Raw genomic sequence first — 27466 nt, 5'->3', positions numbered from 1 at the left:
TATGCAGCTATTTCAGATCAGGTCCTGACCCATCAGTATTGTCTCCAATCATTTCATGTCACAATCATTCAGCCGCCTTATTACCCTATAGACTTCCATAGGTTCATGCAACTCAGAGCACGTTACTATCAATCTGATAATATCTATTATCTATCATCTATCTATTATCTATCTATTATCTATCATCTATCTATTATCTATATATCTATCATCTATCTATTTATATATCTATTATCTATCTAATATCTATCATCTAGCTATTATCCATCTATCATCTATCTATTATCTGTCTATTATCTATCATCTATCTATCTATTATCTATCTATCATCTATCTATCTATCTATCTATCTATCTATCTATCTATCTATCTATCTATCTATCTATCATCCAGCTATCTATTATCTATCTATTATTCATCTACCTATTTATATATCCATCTATTATCTATTTATCTATTATCTATCTATCTATCTATCTATCTATCTATCTATCTATCTATCTATCTATCTATCAATCATCTATCTATTATCCATCTATTATCTATCTATCTACATATCTATCTATCACTGATATTATCTGTCTACCTATCAAATAATATGAATTATCTATTTATCAATCGATCTATTATCTATTGATATCTGTTTATCTAAAATAAAAAGCTGTGAAAAAACACCATGATATTCTGTTTCATGTGCCAGGTGGCAAAGACATGTAGTCAAATTGTCTATCTCCAGTGTTGTAACTTGAAACTCATGGTCCCCAATACGAAAGCTCCAACAGGGCCCCCAAATATTTTAAATCTTTAATAGCAATAGTCTTTCTTTAGGCCAAAGGGACTTTTAGGGCCCCCTCGGCTCCAGGGCCCGGGTGCGATTGCAACCCTTGCACCTGTTGCAGTTACGCCCCTGTCTATCTCACATATTTCTACCCTTCTAGATGTAGTAACAACCAGAACTCCCCCCCCCAGCTGGGATCCCACTGCACACACTATGATCTCCATAGATCCCTAAACTGATCTACATTCCATTTAGTGGAACCATTTAGAATCCTTTTACCTTTCCATGAAAATAAAATGTAAGGACTGGACCGCACTGTTCCTATGCCACCAGCATCAAAGAGCTTTTCTAGTTTCAGCTTGGCCTGAAGCTGCAGTTATCAAGCGTATGGCGCAGGTGCCGCATGCCACCATCATTAATGGTGACCACGAGCTGATGGACAATGAGCTGGTCGGGTCGGGTGCTGAACCTGTTCTTCAGCCTGTTAGCAAATGAACATGGACAACTTTTGAATTTATTATGTCAGTAGTCATTACTATGGAATCTTAAAGGGACTGTATCATCGGAAAATGACCTATTATTTAATTGTGGTTTATGAATCAAATGTATTTTTTACAATTTACAGAGTTTACAATAACTCTGGTTGATGGCGAGTCCTAAGTGTCGCACCCCCACTTATTGCATATTCATCGATACGTTAGTACTGAACAATCTCTTTAATTACCAGACTTGAAGAAGGGATGGGAGACTACAAGCCTATAATGTAGCCAATGTTTGGGGAGATCCTAAAGCCCTTCATTCAGAATAGATATCTGTTGGCTATTTCTTCCATCCCCTCGTACACAGGAGCCCATCGCTCGGGAGAGGGCTCCTGTGTTCTCATTGAGAGAGCCACTGTCAGAGTTTTCGGAGGACGATAGTATTGGCTGTCGGAAATTAGACTTGAGCGATCCTTCTCTCCCCCGACATCATCTTTCGGGAGAGAGTTTGGAGGCCTCCATACATTAGACTTTTGAAGATTCGCCAATATCGAAGTTTGTCTAATGTAAATTGGGGTCTTAAAAAAGTTCTTATACCTTAATTATTGGCCAAGTCTTCATTTGGAAGAGGATAATAAGAAACCTTTGACAGTGAGTTACGTCCTGGGAGAGCAATAGAAATTTTGAAATTGTACTTTCCCCCAGCTTAATCTGTCCGTGGAGCGTCGGGAGACCCCCTTACACATTAGATGATTGGTGGATTTGGATGACTTTTCTCTAATGGTTATGGGGGTGGGGAGTCCTTGTCTTTTAGAGCCAAGGGGTTAACTGTTCTGCTGATAGATCCCCGCGAGATAATCCTCGATAGGGTCACTAAAGCTCTGCGCTACCAGTAGGAGACCTCTTGTGTCATTGATACTTGGCCTCCAAGCCCAAGAAGGTTGTGGGAAAAGTATGTGTCTTAGGTCGAAGCTGACGCAGCGTAAGTGACATATCTCAAATACTCAGCCAAGAGGAGGGAAAAGGGCACAGGCAGATGGATATAATTGTCCTCGCTCCTCCGGACAAATTGCCCTTGTGAGATTGACATCCTGATGGAGCGCAGATCGGGACGTCGTACATCCTCCTAATATCCTTAACAGCTTGCATGATCACATACAGTAGCCGCTGTGACTCCGGTGACACAAACCTAAAAATGACAAGGGGTCATGTCCATTTAAATACTTAGCCATCCCGGTCTGTGTCAGTTCATCCTTTCTGCAGACTCTGCCTGGGCGTATATATTCAGGGTGGGTTACAAAAAAAATAAAAAAAACTTTAACGGTTATACAATGGGCAAAAATAACTTAAAGATTACAGCAATGTAAAATCTCACTGTACAATACGCCATTTTTATTTCAAGCTACCAAGAGTGGGATGAATTAGAATATTATTTCCTATTTCAGTCCATTTACTATGATCTTTATTGTCAAGATGGGTAAAATTTCCACTCGGGGAATAAATGAATACAAAGAGTGTATTAAAGAGATTGTTTCAATCTTTATGGACAAAGTTTTTAAAGGGAAAAATGAAAAGCTTAAAAGTTGGTGTACATGCCACTTTTCTCCTGAATCCGGCGTTGTTTTTCTTTTCTTCCTGCGCCTCTCCGTTCCTGAGATACAGCCTTTTCTTCGCTGTATATAAATCAAGCCTTTTTAGCCAACTGGGCGTGCCCTCTACAAGATACACCCAGAGGAGAGTTTAGGACCACGCCCACTTGGAAAACAAAGCTAGATTTATATACAGGAAAGAGAGGGCCATATCTCAGAAACGGAAAGGCGCAGGAACACAAGAAAAACAACGCTGGATTCAGGAAAATAGTGACATTTACACCGGGTTAAAAAAAAATCACATAGTTATGGCAAATAACGTCCTCAATAAATACTTAGACTAGGCCATCAATGTTTGATTGGTGGGGTTCCCAGAACTGCAAAAAGAAGGGATCGCAATCAACATCCATTTTAATACCTAAGCACAGTGACTTGTCTAGTCAGGCATCTGGGCCTAGTGTTGCAGCTCAGCCTAATTGTAGTGAATAGGACTAAGACTCTGTCCTGTGAACATTGTGAAAAAGTCATTGGCAAAGTGCTGGAGGGAAGATATGTTTCACTGAGGCTATTAGCTTCAGTGATTTGAAACCCAGAAGTTTGCTTCTGCACACTGTGTGTTGAGAAGGGTTAATTGGCCATTTTAAGGGCTGGGTTTTTGTGGACAACCAAAGAGCGGTAGGGAGGTTGTCCACCTTATCTCCACCCCAGGGTGTGGTCAGGACACTCCTCTGCAGAAGACCTGCATTATTATCCAGTATAGGTGTAGATAACTGTCCGAAGACCATGGTGAGGGACATGGAGGGGAAACAAACACAATGTTCTCATGTCCTGGGTATTCATGGATGTGATGACAGCTCCCAGCTTTAGACAAGAAAGGTTGGGGCCATGGTATCTAGAGGGTAAGACTTCTAACACAGGGTAAGACCAAAGTGGAGTAGGGTTACCTTGGGTGCTTTGAGTTCACCGCAGTTCTTGCTTAGCATTTCTCAACATAGTTTTCCCCTTTTGGATTAACTCAGCAAATCATTATACATAAGCCAGACTACCAGGAGCCAGGCACGCCACCTACAAAATATAGACTTAAAGGGGTTTTTACAGGACTTTAATATTCTAATATCAGTATTAGTGGTTAGTGGTAGCTCCAGCGATCAGAAGGTTCACACATTGTGTAGTGGCCCTTACCCCCTACTATTGAATTGAGGGAAAGCCTGCAGTACCACGTACGGCCACTACACAATGTATGGCGCTGTGCTGCACCTCCAATCAGATGATCATTGGGGGTGCTGAATATTAAAGTCACGGAAAACCCCTTTAATGGTCGTCTTTTGCATTTTGGAATTTCCTACTTTAAGATTGCACAAAAAAAAAACCTTTGTGACCAATTAGCATAACCAACACTTCACTCTTTATTAAATACTTGCCAACTTTTGCAGACTCCATTTACGTAAATGTTTTGCGTCACACGAAAATTTTTACGTTACCCTTCCTCGCCTGTTTCCTATCACCTCCATTCTACATCCCTCATTATGTGCAAACGAATGCAGGGCCACAAGAAACCTTTGCAAAATTGCTGGTTTTCGGACTATCCGGCCATGTACGGTAGATTTTCCGACTCTTCCAGGAATCTAGGAGGTGTCTCCTTTTTTCCAGGAACTTCCCAGATATCCTGGAAGAGTTGGCAAATATGCTTTTATTAAAGGGCTTGTCCATAGTAAACCATGATTTCTGATATACATAGCAATGCTGAAGTCCTGCTATGTTTATAGCACAAGCGATCGGATGATCGCATCTTCACGTCCCCTAAAGGGACTAAGAAATACAGTAAAAAGTGAGAAAAAAATAGTTCTTAAAAATACGAAAAAAAAAAAAAAAATCACGAAAGTTCCAATCACCTCCCTATTGGCTCATTGGAAATAAAACAATTAAAAAAAGTACACATTTAATATTTCTGCATTTGTAAAAGTGCGATCTATCAAAATATAAAATAAATTAATCCGATCTGTAAGCGGAGTAAGGAGAAAAAAATTGAATCTACAGAATGAGTTTTTTGTTTTTTTTACTGCCGCAACATTGCAATAAGAGGCGATGAAAACATTGTATCTACCCCAAAATGGTTTCAGTAAAAATGTCAACTCGGGGCATAAAAAATAAGCCATCACCCAACCCGATAGCCCGAAAAATGGAAAAATGAAAAAATGAAAACGTTACCGGTCTCGGAAAATGACGACAAGCTAATTTTTTTATTTTTATTTTTTTTTACAAATTTCTGAATTTTTTTAACCACCTAAATATTAAGAAAACTATACATGCTTGGAATCTGCGAACTCATAATGTCCTGCGGAATTATATTCGCCAGTCACTTTTACCAAATAGTGAACATGGTAAATAAAAAAATAAAAAAAACTATTGCAGAATTGCATTATTTTTTGCAATTTTAACGCAGTTGGATTTTTTTTCCTGCTTTCCATTGCATCATAAGAGAAAATGAATTGTGTCATTTAAAAAGCAAAACTTTTACCAACAAAAAAAAAACCAAACCCTCATACTGCTATATTGACAGAACAATAAAAAGTTATTGTTCTTGGAAGAAGGCGGGGAAAAAATGAAAAAAACAAACAAACAAAAAAAACGGAAAAATGGCCACAGCGTGAAGGGGTAAAGAACCGGCCTACTGGAAAATGGAGTAAAGCAGCCATCAGCGAGTGTATTTAGGGATGTAATGAACATGAGCCCACTGGGTTTCCCCAACACACCAGTAGATGAGTGCAAGAACCATCTTCAGACACAAGGGAATTCCCTTTCTTGAACAAGACCAAGAAATGCCGGACTGTGATCCCCTGTCTTTTCTCAGGGATATTCATCATATCAGGTTTCAAAATTACTTCGTAAAACAGATGCTGATATTCATAACGGAGATTTCCCCACTCCTGCAGCCTCGGTGTAAACCCATCCCATATGAAGTCATAGACAACAGCGGCCAGACGCGAAGTACATTAGTCCTGGCATGAAAGGGACAGTATAAATACCCCAAACTCATGTGGTCAAAACCAATTCTTTGTAGAGAAGTAGAACATTGATGTTTGAGGTTCTAGAGCAGTGGTCCTCAACCTTTCCGACCTTGAGAGCCACATTCAGCTCTGCAAGAGGGTCGCGAGCCACATCCAGCCACATCCAGCTCCTGTCCCCCACACAGTAGTGGCAAAAAAAAGCCCCCATTATGAGTATAATGATAACCAAAGCTTTTCCACACAAATCACCCCGAAGCAGTATACCAAGATCCAGGGGTTTCCACCACACCCCACCAAATTCAGCATTCTCCCATCACGCACTCCCAACACAGTCACATCCAACTTAAAGCGCCTTCTCTGACCGGTAGTATCATTCTGTCTCCAGCGTTCCATACCAGAATTATCTCTAAACCCCCAAGACCTGTAGATGTGTACCCAGATCCGCTCTTCTGTGCAGGGCTACTCACAAAGTTCACCATTTTCAGATGTGCTCTTCATACCGGTTTACTAAATCTGGAGCTAATGCACCAAGCTGGCAGACAGCTGCGAGCCATAATTCATGGGACCGCGAGCCACATGTGGCTCCCAAGCTAAGGGTTGGGAACCCCTGTTCTAGAGCAATATCACATCACTGTTTCAAGTCCTCAGTCTTAGACTAAGACTTAATCTGAGACTTACCGCAATGTAGCACTAATGTTCTGGTCTAAAACTAGTGTGGGGTCTAGAACCATGGAAAATAGAGGCCTAATGGTCAAGATTAATGGCACATTTATACTAAGGGTCTTACAGAGATTGAACACTGCTACTTGGTGTCTTGAGCAACTAAACATTGTAGACTAGAGTTCAGAAAAACGAAACAGGGCACCACCCTTAAATGTTCCATTAATCTAGACCCCAGTCAACAATGTTTAATTGTTCAACACAACAACCAGCAGTGCACCATGGAACTACAACCAGCAGTGCTCCATTGATCTAGACCCCAGTCAACAATGTTTCATTGTTGAAGACCACAACCACCAGAGCTCCATGGAACATCAAGGTTCCTAAAGCGTTGCAACACTGATGTCTAGAAGAATAGAGCATTGATACTTGAGGCCTAAAAGAATGGAACGCTGATGATGGATGTCTAGAACGATGAAACGCTGATGCTTGAGCGCTATAAGAATGGTACACTGATACTTCATGTGTAGGATAATGGAATACTAATGCTTGAGGTCTACAAGGATGGAACACTGATATTTGAGATCTAGAAGAACAGATAACTAATGCTGGATGTCTAGAAGAAAGGTACACTGATACTTGAGACCTAGAAGAATGGAACACTAATGCTTGATGTCTAGAAGAATGGAGCACTGATGCTGGATGCCTAGAAAAATGGTACACTGGTAATTGAGACCTAGAAGAATAAAAATGATTCTTGAGACCTAGAAGAATGAAACACATACTGTACTTGAGGTCTAAAAGAATGGAGCACTATTATGTGAGACCTAAAAAATGAAAGGAATGCTAATGCTTTATGTCCAGAAACTGATGAGTAAAGAAATATTACACTCAGTCTTAATATTCCTATTTATTAAAAGTACTGAAACCAAGGTTAGTTTGCATAAGAAAGTGTGCTTCCTGACTTGTGACATAGACAAGCTATAAGAAATATATTTTCTGCTTTGCTTCTTTTTTCAAACATTTTTTTCCCTTAACATTTCAGAAATTTATATGCAAAATGCAACGGTCTACCTCACAAAGTGTGCATGTTGTAAAAAAAAAGTTTTACATTTTTTCCACAGTTATTTTAATAGTCCAACATTACACATCTTTTCTGGGCAATTAAAGGTGGAGCTGTACTGGCAATTTTGAGTGTATTTAATTTTTTTGTAAGAATTCATCAAACCTGGAAAACTTTAATTTCAAAACATTCAATAAACTTTATCAATGATTGTTGAAGCCTAGAACAATGGAACACTGATGCTGGAGGCCCAGAAGAATGAAATATTGATATTGGAGACCTAGAGGAATAACATACTGATGCTTGAGGTCTAGAAGAATGGAATAGTAATTCATCAGGCCTAGAAGAATGAAACACTGATGCTTGAGGCCTAGAAGAATGAAACATTGATGCTGGAGAACTAGAGGAATAAAACACTCATGTTTGAGGTCTAGATTAATAGAACACTGATGATTGAGGCCTAGAGGAATGGAATAGTATTTCATCAGGCCTAGAAGAATGAAACATTGGTGCTTGAGGCCTAGAAGAATGGAATAGTAGTTCATCAGGCTTAGAAGAATGAAACATTGATGTTTGAGGCCTAGAAGAATGGAATAGTAATTCATTAGGCCTAGAAGAATGAAACACTGATGCTTGAGGCATAGAAGAATGAAACACTGATGCTTGAGGCCTAGAAGAATGAAACATTGATGCTGGAGAACTAGAGGAATAAAACACATGTTTGAGGTCTAGAGGAATAGAACACTGATGCTTGAGGCCTAGAAGAATGGAATAGTATTTAATCAGGCCTAGAAGAATGAAACACTGATGCTTGAGGCCTAGAAGAATGGAATAGTAATTCATTAGGCCTAGCAGAATGAAACACTGATGCTTGAAGCCTAGAAGAATGAAACATTGATGCTGGAGAACTAGAGGAATAAAACACTCATGTTTGAGTTCTAGAGGAATAGAACACTGATGCTTGAGGTCTAGAAGAATGGAATAGTAATTCATTAGGCCTAGAAGAATGAAACACTGATGCTTGAGGCCTAGAAGAATGAAATATTGATGCTGGAGAACTAGAGGAATAAAACACATGTTTGAGGTCTAGAGGAATAGAACACTGATGCTTGAGGCCTAGAAGAATGGAATAGTATTTAATCAGGCCTAGAAGAATGAAACACTGATGCTTGAGGCCTAGAAGAATAGAATAGTAATTCTTCAGGCCTAGAAGAATGAAACACTGATGCTTGATGTCTAGAGGAATAGAACACTGATGCTTGCGACCTAGAAGAATAGAATAATAATTCTTCAGGCCTAGTAGAATGAAACACTGATTTTGAGGCCTAGAAGAATGAAACACCGATGCTTGAGGCCTAGAAGATTGGGATAGTAATTCTTCAGGCCTAGAAGAATGAAACACTGATGCTTGATGCATAGGAGAATGGACTACTGACACTTTAGGCTTAGTAGACTATAACACTTATGATTGAGGGCAAAACAAATGGAATGTTTATGCTTGAGGCCTAGAAGAATAGAATACTAAAACTTCAGGCCTAGAAGAATAAAATATTGATGCTTGAGGGCTAGAAGAATGGAATACTGATGCTTGATGCCCAGAAGAATGGAACACTGATTTTTTAGGTAAAAAATAATTAACTGTTAATTTTTCTAGAACAAAAGAACTGAAATTCTGGATTCAAGGATTCAAGTTTCTAATGGAACTCCTAGCTAAAGAGTAAAAACTGATATTTTTTCATATCTCGCAAATATTCACCCCGTTTTACTCCAAAGGATCAATCTACCTGACAAGTATCCCAAGTGAATGGCTAGCTTCACTATCCTAATGCCATTTCCCACTAACACCTAGGGTATTAACACAATAGGTCACTGAACATCATCAGAGGACTACATCAACGCATGCCGATCCTGTACAACACTTAACAAAAGTGCCAAACAAAATGTAGAAACCCTCCCAATAGCAATCATCTCCAGCTTATCAGATCTTATGTAATGGTTTCATTGACCCATTTTCCAGATTCGTCGTGTCATCAATATGACGAAATCTCACTTCTTGGCTGGCTTGCCAAAACAATACCATGTGATAGGGGTTTCTTATAACCCCACTGGCCCTGGTCAAATTGCAGTAGTAGTGGTAGTGAGGAGGATGTGAGCTCAGGTCATTCATATTGACCATTAATCAACCCCATCCAGAGGCTTTACCTAGAAAGCAAGTAGGTTGTAATAGAGTATATGGTACAGTTGTCAGGACATTCAGGGAGTTGTAGTTTTGCAACATGAAAGTGATTGAAAGTAATAGCACACATCTATACAAATCAAGATCTTTACAAAAGCCCTACATAGAAAGCCCTACATCGAAAGTCCCATTCCTAGGCTCCTAAAACCAATTTAGGCTGTCAAAATATCCCAATATCTTCCCATGATGGTGGTATATGACCACGTCCCTGTAACGTAATATTTTGTTCTAAAACTTAAGAGCAATGATATTTTCGAGACCTTACACTTATGACCTTTATTTTTAGATGGGTTCCAGACCAATTAGTTAATTGCAAGGTTTTATGGATTTCTCAATCAGCTGTATTGGGGTGAAAGGCATCCATTCACAAGTGCTCAATCTCCCTACAGTGCCTCCGCAGGGCAAAACTGAGTATTACACTGTTTTCATTGAGAATTTTGGGCCTCATGGATGAGCCGGGTTCTCTTTGATTAGGCTAGGGCTCGGTTAACATCACATTTGGACACTGTTTGACTCCCAGATATATGCCAAATGTATTCTTAGGTCTCCATTCATCCAACGGAGGCCAAAAGTGTATCTGTCATGTTGAAATAGTCCTCTCTTTATAGGATTACCCTTGCCCATGTATCTGGAGGTTTCAAGTATTGGAGGATACAACAGCTGCAGGCTTATGCTTGACTCTTCGTTGAACAGTCAGCAGATGGCGCTGTGATAATTGTTATAGTTGGTTAATACTGTACTGTATGTCCTCTGTCTGGTTTGTGGTCAGATATCTCCTCTAATCCTCCATGATGTGATGGAGAATATATTGGTTGCTGTTCATTCTCCCACAATTTCTTAGTGATGAATCAATCTGCTGAAAGCTAAAATCTGCAACACTCAGAGTGTGTGATACGTGGTATAAAATCGTAATTGTGGCGGCTGTTACTTTTCTGGCCTACCAGTCTATCGTGCTATTACAGAACACTTCGGATGGCTTTTCCTGAGCTGAAAATGGCCGACAACAGGGAGCAATAAAATAAAAATGTATAATAATAATAATTAATAGATTATAAATAGTAAAGGATTTTAGTGTTAGAAAAAAAAAATCTGCTTTTTTTTCTCGAAAGAATACCACGTCTGTCCACGCACTAAAACTAAAGTGCAATACCAGGCACAGCCCACTGATAAAAGTGGCGCTGTTTCGGCCAAAAAAAATAGCAGACTCTTTTTTTTTTTTTCTGTTTAAAGTCCCGGATGATCACTGTACTAAATTGCATACTAAATGAAGACAGAATGAATGATAAGTCCAATGGTCCATCTATCCAGATAAAGCCCCATTTGGTTTCCAGCTGGCGGACCCACGGCCAAGAGTAAGATATAACCGTAAAAGGATCGAGCCACCGTCCGCAACTGTGCTGTGTGACAGTGTAAGGGCCGAGCAGCTGCGGGCAAGTTTGACAGAGCAATGGGAGGGGGGTAAAGACAAGTTTACCATGCAGGGACAGTATAGGGCAGAAGAGACGCTAGAAACAGAGAATAGGGATCTGGCAGTCCTGAGCCTGTGGGTTTCCAGTTACAGCAGTGTTTCCATACTTAGCATGCTGACTAGAACCATTAGCTACGCACTCCGAGCCTGGGGGAACGGATAGTATCCTAAATTTACCCAAGGACGAACAAGGGTATAGTCAAGCCTACTCGTGAGGGAAGCCATTGAAACATCTCCGGCTTCCCCTGTGCTTTGTTCAATTCTTTCCCATATGTTCGGAACCCCCTTTTGGTCCTTTCTCTTTACACAAAGGGTTAATAAAGAGGCCACTTTTTTTTATAGGACCCCCTTTTAATCAAAGAAACCGATTTGCAAATTTTGGGGTCTAAATGTAATAATAGAAGTAGTAAAAAAAAAAAAAGTTGGAGAATACGCAATAAATTAAAGATGGTGGTTTAACGGCATTCCCCTTGGGGATGCCCGGGATGTAAAGGGAGTTCCCCATAGCTCCGCTGGCACTAAGGCCATAATGGTGACCATTTTATGGGGCAGTAAAAAAATACACCTGTCCCAATAGCTCACAACAACTGAAGATGTGGCTTTAGCATCGCTCCTATGATTAGTGCCCGCCACTATTGTGCCATGGAATGCCATTCAGGACTCAACGTCTGCTATGTGGCGGCGGCTACTATAAAAATGGTTTTATCTAGGACCGGCCATGTCTCCGCCAGGTCTTCTGGGGTGAATTTCGCAATGAAAATCTGAACCATAATTTTATTTTTGTGCAGATTTTTTTTTTTAATACAACATATAAATGGGATTTTGAAAGACCCATTGACTTGGATTGCATTGTAAGTTGTTGCGGATTTGCAACGTGTGAACTCGGCCTTATTGTATGTGGTCCTGCGGTGTTATCACCTGGATTCTACTCATATCTTGTCCAGACCCTTACATGAAATGTATACAGTGGTCCCTTACACAAAACGTATACAGTGGTCTCTTACACGAAACGTATGCAGTGGTCCCTTACACGAAACGTATACAGTGGTCCCTTACACAAAACGTATACAGTGGTCCCTTACACGAAACGTATACAGTGGTCCCATACACAACGTATACAGTGGTCCCTTACACAAAATCTATACAGTGGTCCCTTACACAAAACATATACAGTGGTCCCTTACACAAAACGTATACAGTGGTCCCTTACACAAAACGTATACAGCGGTCCCTTACACGAAACGTATACAGCGGTCCCTTACACGAAACATATACATTGGTGTTACCTGATAAGGGACCAACATTCTTGTTATTTTTGGACAGGTATAAATTATTCCAAAATAATGCAAAAATCCCTTTAAGGAGATTTATGAAGATCAGGGAACATTATAGTCGTAGCTGTTTTATTCACACAGCCATTGGGGGTTCTGTTCAGAGAATGTAGGAAAATCTTGTCGGATCCTGTAATAAATCAATGGGGTTTGACAAGCTATAATGAAATAGATCCAGTAATAATGCCCCTGGAGTTCCCCTATACAGCCAAAAATGCCACTAATCACCCCCTGTAGAAAGTTGTGGTGCCCCCTTAAAATATAATAACGCCCCTCAGAGTCACCCCATCCAAACATTGCCACCTTTGTGTCACCCCCCACAAAAAAAAACTCCTATAAAAAATACTACTAAACTATACTTGTCTTACACACCAAATCTGAGCAACTAAGTCCTCTTCTCCCAAGCACAGTCATTGCACCGCGGGAACCAGGCGCGGCAGGTAAAGTGGTGCTTGCCAGGAGATCCGGGCACTCGACCAGAAGTATGAGGCATGTGCACTGCACCGGATCTTTGGCAGTAGCGATGTAGCTGCTACTTTTTTTTTTTTTACATTTTGTGCCCCTAAGAATTTAAAGCCCAGGGCAACTGCCAATGTGTCCTGCCCGAGCTATGCCGCTGGCATATATCACCTATTCACAGGAGAGTTGGCAAATGTATTATCACTGGTGCTCCAGCTGCTGAGACCCCCACCAAATTACGAGATCAAGGGTCCTACATTCCCCTGTGTGAGTAGAGTGGTAGTGAGCATGTGCGACCACTGCTCTATTTTCCTTCCATGTGAACGGTGGTCGCACATGCTCACTACTGCTCTATTCACACGGGAGACTTTGGGCCTCCGGTTCTCGCTGACAGTGTGATAAATGATTCTTAAGGGACAACCCCTTTAAGAATGTGAAGAGGATGACCTGTAGGAGGCGCTCTACGGTGTGCAGACTGTAATGCACTGTGTACATTTCACTTTAAGGTTTCCACTTCAGGTATGTGCCTCCCCCGCACACTTACGTTTTTGGCAGACTTCTGGACATTCTAGATGGTTTGGACACTCAGAGCTTTTATGGCCCCAACAGGGAATCCCAATAACACTGCAGACAGTCGGCACCAAACACTTTATCGCACTTTCTGTAATTCCAGCCCCTCAAACTTTGCACACGGCACGATTGGGAATTAGATCCCACATGGTGGTCTCATCAGCCGGCGACTTCTTCTGAAGAATGAACCGCAGAATGTTTATGTCATTTTACAGGCCCTGATCTGTGACAGTCACACTGTGTGATGGCGTCCCGGGAAAGCTCCAGAAATGATAAAGTATAGACCATTCCCCAAATGTGTTCCCCCGGTGCGGATATCGGGCATTGTGGTGGCAGCGATGGCGTGGGGGGCTGTGTGTGCTGCTCCCAATGTGACTATACTACAATTCATCTATCCTCCATACCTAGAAGACTGCAACCCCCAACATGACCTGACCACTGTTCTATCATCCTCTATACACAGAACACTACAACCCTCAACATAACCCAACCACTGTTGTATCATCCTCCATACCTAGAAGACTGCAACCCCCAACATGACCTGACCACTGTACTATTATTCTCTATACACAGAACACTACAACCCCCAACATAACCCAACCACTGTACTATTATCCTCTATACACAGAACACTACAACCCCCAACATAACCCAACCACTGTACTATTATTCTCTATACACAGAACACTACAACCCCCAACATAACCCAACCGCTGTACTATTATTCTCTATACACAGAACACTGCAACCCCCAACATGACCTGACCACTGTTCTATTATCCTCTATACACAGAACACTACAACCCCCAACATAACCCAACCGCTGTACTATTATTCTCTATACACAGAACACTACAACCCCCAACATACCCAACCACTGTTCTATTATCCTCTATACACAGAACACTACAACCCCCAACATAACCCAACCGCTGTACTATTATTCTCTATACACAGAACACTACAACCCCCAACATAACCCAACCACTGTACTATTATCCTCTATACACAGAACACTACAACCCCCAACATGACCTGACCACTGTTCTATTATCCTCTATACACAGAACACTACAACCCCCAACATAACCCAACCACTGTTGTATCATCCTCTATACACAGAACACTACAACCCCCAACATACCCCAACCACTGTTCTATCATCCTCTATACACAGAACACTACAACCCCCAACATAACCCAACCGCTGTACTATTATTCTCTATACACAGAACACTACAACCCCCAACATAACCCAACCACTGTTCTATCATCCTCTATACACAGAACACTACAACCCCCATCATAGCCCAACTAATGATCTATTATACTCTATACACAGAACACTACAACCCCCAACATATCTCAACCAATGATCTATTATCCTCTATACATAGAAGACTACAACTCCCAATATAACCCAACCACTGTACTATTATTCTCTATACACAGAACACTACAACCACCAACATAACCCAACCGCTGTACTATTATTCTCTATACACAGAACACTACAACCCCCAACATAACCCAACCACTGTTCTATCATCCTCTATACACAGAACACTACAACCCCCAACATAACCCAACCGCTGTACTATTATTCTCTATACACAGAACACTACAACCCCCAACATACCCCAACCACTGTTCTATTATCCTCTATACACAGAACACTACAACCCCCAACATACCCCAACCACTGTTCTATCATCCTCTATACACAGAACACTACAACCCCCAACATAACCCAACCGCTGTACTATTATTCTCTATACACAGAGCACTACAACCCCCAACATACCCCAACCACTGTTCTATTATCCTCTATACACAGAACACTACAACCCCCATCATAGCCCAACTAATGATCTATTATACTCTATACATAGAAGACTACAACACCCAACATATCTCAACCAATGATCTATTATCCTCTATACATAGAAGACTACAACACCCAACATAACCCAACCGCTGTACTGTTATCCTCTATACACAGAACACTACAACCCCCAACATAACCCAACCACTGTTCTATTATCCTCTATACACAGAACACTACAACCCCCAACATAACCCAACCACTGTACTATTATCCTCTATACACAGAACACTACAACCCCCAACATAACCCAACCACTGTTCTATTGTCCTCTATACACAGAACACTACAACCCCCAACATAACCCAACCACTGTTCTATTATCCTCTATACACAGAACACTACAACCCCCAACATAACCCAACCACTGTACTATTATCCTCTATACACAGAACACTACAACCCCCAACATAACCCAACCACTGTACTATTATCCTCTATACACAGAACACTACAACCCCCAACATAACCCAACCACTGTTCTATTGTCCTCTATACACAGAACACTACAACCCCCATCATAGCCCAACTAATGATCTATTATACTCTATACATAGAAGACTACAACACCCAACATATCTCAACCAATGATCTATTATCCTCTATACATAGAAGACTACAACTCCCAACATAACCCAACCACTGTACTATTATTCTCTATACACAGAACACTACAACCACCAACATAACCCAACCGCTGTACTATTATTCTCTATACACAGAACACTACAACCCCCAACATAACCCAACCACTGTACTATTATCCTCTATACACAGAACACTACAACCCCCAACATAACCCAACCACTGTACTATTATCCTCTATACACAGAACACTACAACCCCCAACATAACCCAACCACTGTTCTATTGTCCTCTATACACAGAACACTACAACCCCCAACATAACCCAACCACTGTTCTATCATCCTCTATACACAGAACACTACAACCCCCATCATAGCCCAACTAATGATCTATTATACTCTATACATAGAAGACTACAACACCCAACATATCTCAACCAATGATCTATTATCCTCTATACATAGAAGACTACAACTCCCAACATAACCCAACCACTGTACTATTATTCTCTATACACAGAACACTACAACCACCAACATAACCCAACCGCTGTACTATTATTCTCTATACACAGAACACTACAACCCCCAACATAACCCAACCACTGTACTATTATCCTCTATACACAGAACACTACAACCCCCAACATAACCCAACCACTGTACTATTATCCTCTATACACAGAACACTACAACCCCCAACATAACCCAACCACTGTACTATTATCCTCTATACACAGAACACTACAACCCCCAACATGACCCAACCACTGTTCTATTATATGCTATATACAGTATAGAAGACTGCAACCCCCAACATAACCCAACCACTGTACTATTATACGCTATATACAATATAGAAGACTACAGCCCCCAACATACCCCAACCACTGTACTATTATCCTCTATACACAGAACACTACAACCCCCATCATAGCCCAACTAATGATCTATTATACTCTATACATAGAAGACTACAACACCCAACATATCTCAACCAATGATCTATTATCCTGTATACATAGAAGACTACAACACCCAACATAACCCAACCGCTGTACTGTTATCCTCTAGACACAGAACACTACAACCCCCAACATGACCCAACCACTGTTCTATTATATGCTATATACAGTATAGAAGACTGCAACCCCCAACATGACCTGACCACTGTTCTATTATATGCTATATACAGTATAGAAGACTACAACCCCCAACATAACCCAACCACTGTACTATTATACGCTATATACAATATAGAAGACTACAGCCCCCAACATACCCCAACCACTGTACTATTATCCTCTATACACAGAACACTACAACCCCCATCATAGCCCAACTAATGATCTATTATACTCTATACATAGAAGACTACAACACCCAACATATCTCAACCAATGATCTATTATCCTGTATACATAGAAGACTACAACACCCAACATAACCCAACCGCTGTACTGTTATCCTCTAGACACAGAACACTACAACCCCCAACATGACCCAACCACTGTTCTATTATATGCTATATACAGTATAGAAGACTGCAACCCCCAACATGACCTGACCACTGTTCTATTATATGCTATATACAGTATAGAAGACTACAACCCCCAACATAACCCAACCACTGTACTATTATCCTCTATACACAGAACACTACAACCCCCAACATAACCCAACCGCTGTACTATTATTCTCTATACACAGAACACTACAACCCCCAACATACCCCAACCACTGTTCTATCATCCTCTATACACAGAACACTACAACCCCCATCATAGCCCAACTAATGATCTATTATACTCTATACATAGAAGACTACAACACCCAACATATCTCAACCAATGATCTATTATCCTCTATACATAGAAGACTACAACACCCAACATAACCCAACCGCTGTACTGTTATCCTCTATACACAGAACACTACAACCCCCAACATAACCCAACCACTGTTCTATTATCCTCTATACACAGAACACTACAACCCCCAACATAACCCAACCACTGTACTATTATCCTCTATACACAGAACACTACAACCCCCAACATAACCCAACCACTATACTATTATCCTCTATACACAGAACACTACAACCCCCAACATAACCCAACCACTGTGCTATTATCCTCTATACACAGAACACTACAACCCCCAACATAACCCAACCACTGTTCTATTGTCCTCTATACACAGAACACTACAACCCCCAACATAACCCAACCACTGTACTATTATCCTCTATACACAGAACACTACAACCCCCAACATAACCCAACCACTGTTCTATCATCCTCTATACACAGAACACTACAACCCCCATCATAGCCCAACTAATGATCTATTATACTCTATACATAGAAGACTACAACACCCAACATATCTCAACCAATGATCTATTATCCTCTATACATAGAAGACTACAACTCCCAACATAACCCAACCGCTGTACTATTATTCTCTATACACAGAACACTACAACCCCCAACATAACCCAACCACTGTACTATTATCCTCTATACACAGAACACTACAACCCCCAACATGACCCAACCACTGTACTATTATCCTCTATACACAGAACACTACAACCCCCATCATAGCCCAACTAATGATCTATTATACTCTATACATAGAAGACTACAACACCCAACATAACCCTACCACTGTTCTATCATCCTCTATACACAGAACACTACAACCCCCAACATAACCCAACCACTGTTCTATTATCCTCTATACACAGAACACTACAACCCCCAACATGACCCAACCACTGTACTATTATCCTCTATACACAGAACACTACAACCCCCATCATAGCCCAACTAATGATCTATTATACTCTATACATAGAAGACTACAACCCCCAACATACCCCAACCACTGTTCTATCATCCTCTATACACAGAACACTACAACCCCCAACATAACCCAACCGCTGTACTATTATTCTCTATACACAGAGCACTACAACCCCCAACATACCCCAACCACTGTTCTATTATCCTCTATACACAGAACACTACAACCCCCATCATAGCCCAACTAATGATCTATTATACTCTATACATAGAAGACTACAACACCCAACATATCTCAACCAATGATCTATTATCCTCTATACATAGAAGACTACAACACCCAACATAACCCAACCGCTGTACTGTTATCCTCTATACACAGAACACTACAACCCCCAACATAACCCAACCACTGTTCTATTATCCTCTATACACAGAACACTACAACCCCCAACATAACCCAACCACTGTACTATTATCCTCTATACACAGAACACTACAACCCCCAACATAACCCAACCACTGTTCTATTGTCCTCTATACACAGAACACTACAACCCCCAACATAACCCAACCACTGTTCTATCATCCTCTATACACAGAACACTACAACCCCCATCATAGCCCAACTAATGATCTATTATACTCTATACATAGAAGACTACAACACCCAACATATCTCAACCAATGATCTATTATCCTCTATACATAGAAGACTACAACTCCCAACATAACCCAACCACTGTACTATTATTCTCTATACACAGAACACTACAACCACCAACATAACCCAACCGCTGTACTATTATTCTCTATACACAGAACACTACAACCCCCAACATAACCCAACCACTGTACTATTATCCTCTATACACAGAACACTACAACCCCCAACATAACCCAACCACTGTACTATTATCCTCTATACACAGAACACTACAACCCCCAACATAACCCAACCACTGTTCTATTGTCCTCTATACACAGAACACTACAACCCCCAACATAACCCAACCACTGTTCTATCATCCTCTATACACAGAACACTACAACCCCCATCATAGCCCAACTAATGATCTATTATACTCTATACATAGAAGACTACAACACCCAACATATCTCAACCAATGATCTATTATCCTCTATACATAGAAGACTACAACTCCCAACATAACCCAACCACTGTACTATTATTCTCTATACACAGAACACTACAACCACCAACATAACCCAACCGCTGTACTATTATTCTCTATACACAGAACACTACAACCCCCAACATAACCCAACCACTGTACTATTATCCTCTATACACAGAACACTACAACCCCCAACATAACCCAACCACTGTACTATTATCCTCTATACACAGAACACTACAACCCCCAACATAACCCAACCACTGTACTATTATCCTCTATACACAGAACACTACAACCCCCAACATGACCCAACCACTGTTCTATTATATGCTATATACAGTATAGAAGACTGCAACCCCCAACATAACCCAACCACTGTACTATTATACGCTATATACAATATAGAAGACTACAGCCCCCAACATACCCCAACCACTGTACTATTATCCTCTATACACAGAACACTACAACCCCCATCATAGCCCAACTAATGATCTATTATACTCTATACATAGAAGACTACAACACCCAACATATCTCAACCAATGATCTATTATCCTGTATACATAGAAGACTACAACACCCAACATAACCCAACCGCTGTACTGTTATCCTCTAGACACAGAACACTACAACCCCCAACATGACCCAACCACTGTTCTATTATATGCTATATACAGTATAGAAGACTGCAACCCCCAACATGACCTGACCACTGTTCTATTATATGCTATATACAGTATAGAAGACTACAACCCCCAACATAACCCAACCACTGTACTATTATACGCTATATACAATATAGAAGACTACAGCCCCCAACATACCCCAACCACTGTACTATTATCCTCTATACACAGAACACTACAACCCCCATCATAGCCCAACTAATGATCTATTATACTCTATACATAGAAGACTACAACACCCAACATATCTCAACCAATGATCTATTATCCTGTATACATAGAAGACTACAACACCCAACATAACCCAACCGCTGTACTGTTATCCTCTAGACACAGAACACTACAACCCCCAACATGACCCAACCACTGTTCTATTATATGCTATATACAGTATAGAAGACTGCAACCCCCAACATGACCTGACCACTGTTCTATTATATGCTATATACAGTATAGAAGACTACAACCCCCAACATAACCCAACCACTGTACTATTATCCTCTATACACAGAACACTACAACCCCCAACATAACCCAACCGCTGTACTATTATTCTCTATACACAGAACACTACAACCCCCAACATACCCCAACCACTGTTCTATCATCCTCTATACACAGAACACTACAACCCCCATCATAGCCCAACTAATGATCTATTATACTCTATACATAGAAGACTACAACACCCAACATATCTCAACCAATGATCTATTATCCTCTATACATAGAAGACTACAACACCCAACATAACCCAACCGCTGTACTGTTATCCTCTATACACAGAACACTACAACCCCCAACATAACCCAACCACTGTTCTATTATCCTCTATACACAGAACACTACAACCCCCAACATAACCCAACCACTGTACTATTATCCTCTATACACAGAACACTACAACCCCCAACATAACCCAACCACTATACTATTATCCTCTATACACAGAACACTACAACCCCCAACATAACCCAACCACTGTGCTATTATCCTCTATACACAGAACACTACAACCCCCAACATAACCCAACCACTGTTCTATTGTCCTCTATACACAGAACACTACAACCCCCAACATAACCCAACCACTGTACTATTATCCTCTATACACAGAACACTACAACCCCCAACATAACCCAACCACTGTTCTATCATCCTCTATACACAGAACACTACAACCCCCATCATAGCCCAACTAATGATCTATTATACTCTATACATAGAAGACTACAACACCCAACATATCTCAACCAATGATCTATTATCCTCTATACATAGAAGACTACAACTCCCAACATAACCCAACCGCTGTACTATTATTCTCTATACACAGAACACTACAACCCCCAACATAACCCAACCACTGTACTATTATCCTCTATACACAGAACACTACAACCCCCAACATGACCCAACCACTGTACTATTATACGCTATATACAATATAGAAGACTACAGCCCCCAACATACCCCAACCACTGTACTATTATCCTCTATACACAGAACACTACAACCCCCAACATAACCCAACCACTGTACTATTATCCTCTATACACAGAACACTACAACCCCCATCATAGCCCAACTAATGATCTATTATACTCTATACATAGAAGACTACAACACCCAACATATCTCAACCAATGATCTATTATCCTGTATACATAGAAGACTACAACACCCAACATAACCCAACCGCTGTACTGTTATCCTCTATACACAGAACACTACAACCCCCAACATGACCCAACCACTGTTCTATTATATGCTATATACAGTATAGAAGACTGCAACCCCCAACATGACCTGACCACTGTTCTATTATATGCTATATACAGTATAGAAGACTACAACCCCCAACATAACCCAACCACTGTACTATTATCCTCTATACACAGAACACTACAACCCCCAACATAACCCAACCGCTGTACTATTATTCTCTATACACAGAACACTACAACCCCCAACATACCCCAACCACTGTTCTATCATCCTCTATACACAGAACACTACAACCCCCATCATAGCCCAACTAATGATCTATTATACTCTATACATAGAAGACTACAACACCCAACATATCTCAACCAATGATCTATTATCCTCTATACATAGAAGACTACAACCCCCAACATAACCCAACCACTGTACTATTATCCTCTATACACAGAACACTACAACCCCCAACATAACCCAACCACTGTACTATTATCCTCTATACACAGAACACTACAACCCCCAACATAACCCAACCACTGTACTATTATCCTCTATACACAGAACACTACAACCCCCAACATGACCCAACCACTGTTCTATTATATGCTATATACAGTATAGAAGACTGCAACCCCCAACATAACCCAACCACTGTACTATTATACGCTATATACAATATAGAAGACTACAGCCCCCAACATAACCCAACCACTGTACTATTATCCTCTATACACAGGACACTACAACCCCCAACATAACCCAACAACTGTTCTATTATACTCTATATACGGTATAGAAGACTACAGCCCCCAACATACCCCAAGCACTGTACTATTATTCTCTATAGACAGAACACTACAACCCCCAACATAACCCAACCAATGATCTATTATATGCTACATACAGTATAGAAGACTACAACCCCCAACATAACCTAAGCACTGTTCTATCATCCTCTATACACAGAACACTACAACCCCCAACATAACCCAACCACTGTACTATTATCCTCTATACACAGAACACTACAACCCCCAACATAACCCAACCACTGTACTATTATCCTCTATACATAGAACACTACAACCCCCAACATAACCCAACCACTGTTCTATAATCCTCTGTACACAGAACACTACAATCCCCAGCATGACTCGACCACTTTATAAAAATACAATTCTAATATGTCCTATATATGAAGCACTACAACCCCCAAATTATTCACCCACTCACCCTGACTATAATGCAATCCTGTTATACCCTATATCTAGGACACTACAACCCCCAACATCCACCACCTACTTCCAGGACCCCTTTATTTTGGTCCTAGACCGCCACCAATTAAGCCTAAATGATTAGTCATAAAATCATGTCTGTGTCCGTGTCTGTCCTTTAATAGTAGCGTGCCGCTCCAAATCCGGAGCCTCCAGTGATTCCACAAAAATTGCATCAGGGCTATGTACAGTATGCCAGCTGCTGGCACTGCCAAGAGCGGCGAGTACATGATATCACACAGCGGCTCAGTGCTGACAACTCCCTGCCGTCCTACCTACTATGGCCTACATGTCCAGCACCATAAAGACATTTCACAGTATAGGAGTCAAGCCGCCGGCAGGTGATGACGTAACTTCAGGCCTGTGCACATGGCGGCAAATACACTATGATGATCCGTCAGATCACAGTGACGCGCATCGAGCAGTATACAATACGCTGGTGGCGTTTAGGGTCTGGGAACTTTGGAACGACCATTGATTCACAGAATTTTTCTAAGCCCTTTGGCATGGCTCGGAGATATCTATCACATGAAATCTGACGCAATATTCATCGCACACCATCGTTGATTTGAATGGCCCTGTTCTGACTTTCCGGCAATGGAAGTCTCTGTGCCGTGCAAAGGGGCTTCCATTACTCTACAGAGTTCTTTCTTTTGGGATATCGAGTTTCACCAATGTCAATTTCTCACCTGGATCTATGACCTATTAGAATATATCTCAACTCCCTCTTTATTTAATACCCAGATCCATGGGGCTGGTGGATCCTGATAATTGAGCCCAGAAGAGCTATGATGGAGCAGAGTTGTGCATGTTTGACCGCCGCTCCATCTATTGTCTATGGGACTGCTGGAAATTATCAAGTGCTGCACTCCACTATGGGCTTCAGTTACTCTATAGAGTCCATTAATTGGGATATCAGTGTTGGACCAAGATGCTCGAGTTTCACCAATGTCAATTTCTCACCTGGATCTATGACCTATTAGAATATATCTCAACTCCCTCTTTATTTAATACCCAGATCCATGGGGCTGGTGGATCCTGATAATTGAGCCCAGAAGAGCTATGATGGAGCAGAGTTGTGAGTGTTTGACCTGCGCTCCATCTATTGTCTATGGGACTGCTGGAAATTATCAAGTGCTGCACTCCACTATGGGCTTCAGTTACTCTATAGAGTCCATTCTTTTGGGATATCAGTGTTGGACCAAGATGCTCGAGTTTCACCAATGTCAATTTCTCACCTGGATCTATGACCTATTAGAATATATCTCAACTCCCTCTTTATTTAATACCCAGATCCATGGGGCTGGTGGATCCTGATAATCGAGCCCAGAAGAGCTATGATGGAGCAGAGTTGTGCATGTTTGACCTCAGTCTATCTATTGTCTATGGGACTGCTGGAAATCGGCAAGTGCTGCACTCAGCTATGGGCTTGAGTTACTCTATAGAGTCCATTCTTTTGGGATATCAGTGTTGGACCAAGATGCTCGAGCTTCACCAATGTCAATTTCTCCCCTGGCTCTATGACCTATTAGAATATTTCTTGACTACGTCTTAATTAATACCCCTATCCATAGAGCAGGTGGATCCTGATAACCGAGCCGGGAAGAGATTTGATGGAGCAGAGTTGTGAGTGTTTGACCTCCGTCCATCTATTGTCTATGGGACTGCTGGAAATCGGCAAGTGCTGCACTCCACTATTTCCCATAGGTAATGGGGTGAGCATGTACCGCTCTACTTTATCCAAGATGGGACACTGCAGAGTGTGGTTCTCCACATTCAGGGACCCATTCTTGGGATCGGTGGTACTCCCAGTGATCAGTCCGTAGGATAGGAGAAGATGTAGTTGTCCAGTTTCACCAAAATTGGGACTCACTTTAAGCTAATGATGTGCATGGGGGGCTTTTAAGGGTAACTTCATATCTCGGAAACTGCATTAAGTACAAAATATAATAATTAGGATCCAACAACAGCATCAAAATATCGAAAGCACAAAAGTAAAGTCATCATATCATTAAGTCGAACAAAGTGTGCTGTCGAGCGCCCACTCACCGCCAGATCGTCCCCCTTTACCATTTATGCAAAGAAGCTGACAGACACCTTCATTGTTAACCTTCCTTGTACCAAAAAAAGTACAAGCAGCTTCCCATATTCTCCCCCTTCCCCGCTGTCATCTCTTTACTCTTTATGTCTCCTGTCACTCCCTTAAGACCAGCTGCCACTTCGGACCCCCGGGGACTCCTCATGTTCCCTCGGCTATCAGCTGTTCATCAGTTTGCAGCATGTTATACCGCGCGGTTTAGACAGTTTTCCAAAATTTCGGATCATAAATTGAACAATTAACCCAAAAAAATTGAAAAGTAAAATTTTGGGCATCACACTTGCAACCCTTGAGAAAGTTTTTTGTGCAGTTTATTTTATTTTTTTATCCAAAGCCAAACATGGGTTGAGAAACAATGAGAAATGCAGGACGGACGGCGTCTACTTCCCAACACGGTATTTGGGATTCCAACCTGTAGGGAAAATCCAGTATTTTGTTGTATTTTGGGGGGTAAAAGTCGTCTTATTTGGAAACTCCAACACTAGGTGCACCCTCTGATATCAGTCACTCAGTGCACTACACACATATATGCAAGCGATGGGATTGTGGAGCCAAACAGTAAAGGGTTACAAACATTTTTTTTTTACATTTTAAAAGCATCCCCCCTTTAGTAATATGTATTGAAATAATGTCATGCAAAAAAAAAATGCAAAAAATGTCCCTCACTTTTTTTTTTTTTACAAAATCCCATTTGATCAGAAATGTTAAGGTCATTGATTAAATGTCAAACGTCATGTGAAAAACAATATTGAGAAGTTAAGGCACTAGGTTAAAGTTCAAAGCTAATATTATTATTATTATTATTATTATTAATAATAATAATGCAGAGCAAATTATATATAATTAAAATTCTATTTTTTACGCAATTGAAAAATAGTTGTAAACCATGCATAACAGAAAAAAATAAACAGGGTCTAATATACCGTATATTTATTTAATAATATAATTTAATAATTAATATATATATATATATATATATATATATATATATATATATATATATAATATTTTCTCACTGTTTTTCTCTTAGTTATTTTGGTAGGGAAAAAAAATTAAATAAAAATAAAAATGCTGTAGCATTTTAGAGGCAATCCTGTAGTCTGCCCTAATGTTTTAAGAGTTGAGCTAAGTTTTATAGTTCTACTTAGCAGCAAAATATCAATCACAGGAGTCTAAAAATACAGTAACAAGCAACGTGGTCCATTTATATAGAAGGAAAAAGTAAGGAGGGTTCCTACCTGCTCCCACAAATAGGAGAAGGGCCGCAAGGCAGCAGCAGAATAACCCTGGTCCTCTCATGGTATCAGCCAGGAAATCTGGGATGGTTGGCTCCTCTATATATACTGTAGCTGGCACTGGACGCACACGTCACTGCAGGCTGGATCACAGGTGGTCACAACCAATTGACAAACAGTTCTGACCATTTGTGACCCTAAAAAAGAATTTAGGGCAAGTGCACGTCGTCGTTAACTCAGCTGCAGCCGACATGCAAAAATACCTAGATAATTTTCTTTTTCTTATGGATTCCGCTACACGCCGTATTACCGGAGCCATTGCTTTGAAAGGAAGATGTAATTCTTCACAGAGATACTATGAAGGCATGAAGAATGCC

General features: G+C 40.7%; 1 protein-coding gene across 2 annotated transcripts in view; it reads right to left on the bottom strand.

Moving 5' to 3' along the window:
• Positions 1-27161, bottom strand: part of SRL (sarcalumenin) — a 38187-nt gene extending 11026 nt beyond the window's left edge. For both annotated transcript variants that reach the window (XM_069734471.1, XM_069734473.1), the window contains exon 1: positions 27093-27161. In XM_069734471.1, coding sequence (XP_069590572.1) covers positions 27093-27153 — 61 coding nt within the window. In that variant the 5' untranslated portion in view covers positions 27154-27161. The remainder of the gene's footprint in view (positions 1-27092) is intronic.
• Between the last annotated feature and the right edge of the window lie 305 nt (positions 27162-27466).

The sequence above is a fragment of the Ranitomeya imitator genome, chromosome 7 (assembly GCF_032444005.1).
Source record: "Ranitomeya imitator isolate aRanImi1 chromosome 7, aRanImi1.pri, whole genome shotgun sequence".
NCBI classification, from domain to species: domain Eukaryota; kingdom Metazoa; phylum Chordata; class Amphibia; order Anura; family Dendrobatidae; genus Ranitomeya; species Ranitomeya imitator.
Note: the sequence above shows the minus strand (reverse complement) of the source record. Positions and strands in the feature narration are given on the sequence as shown.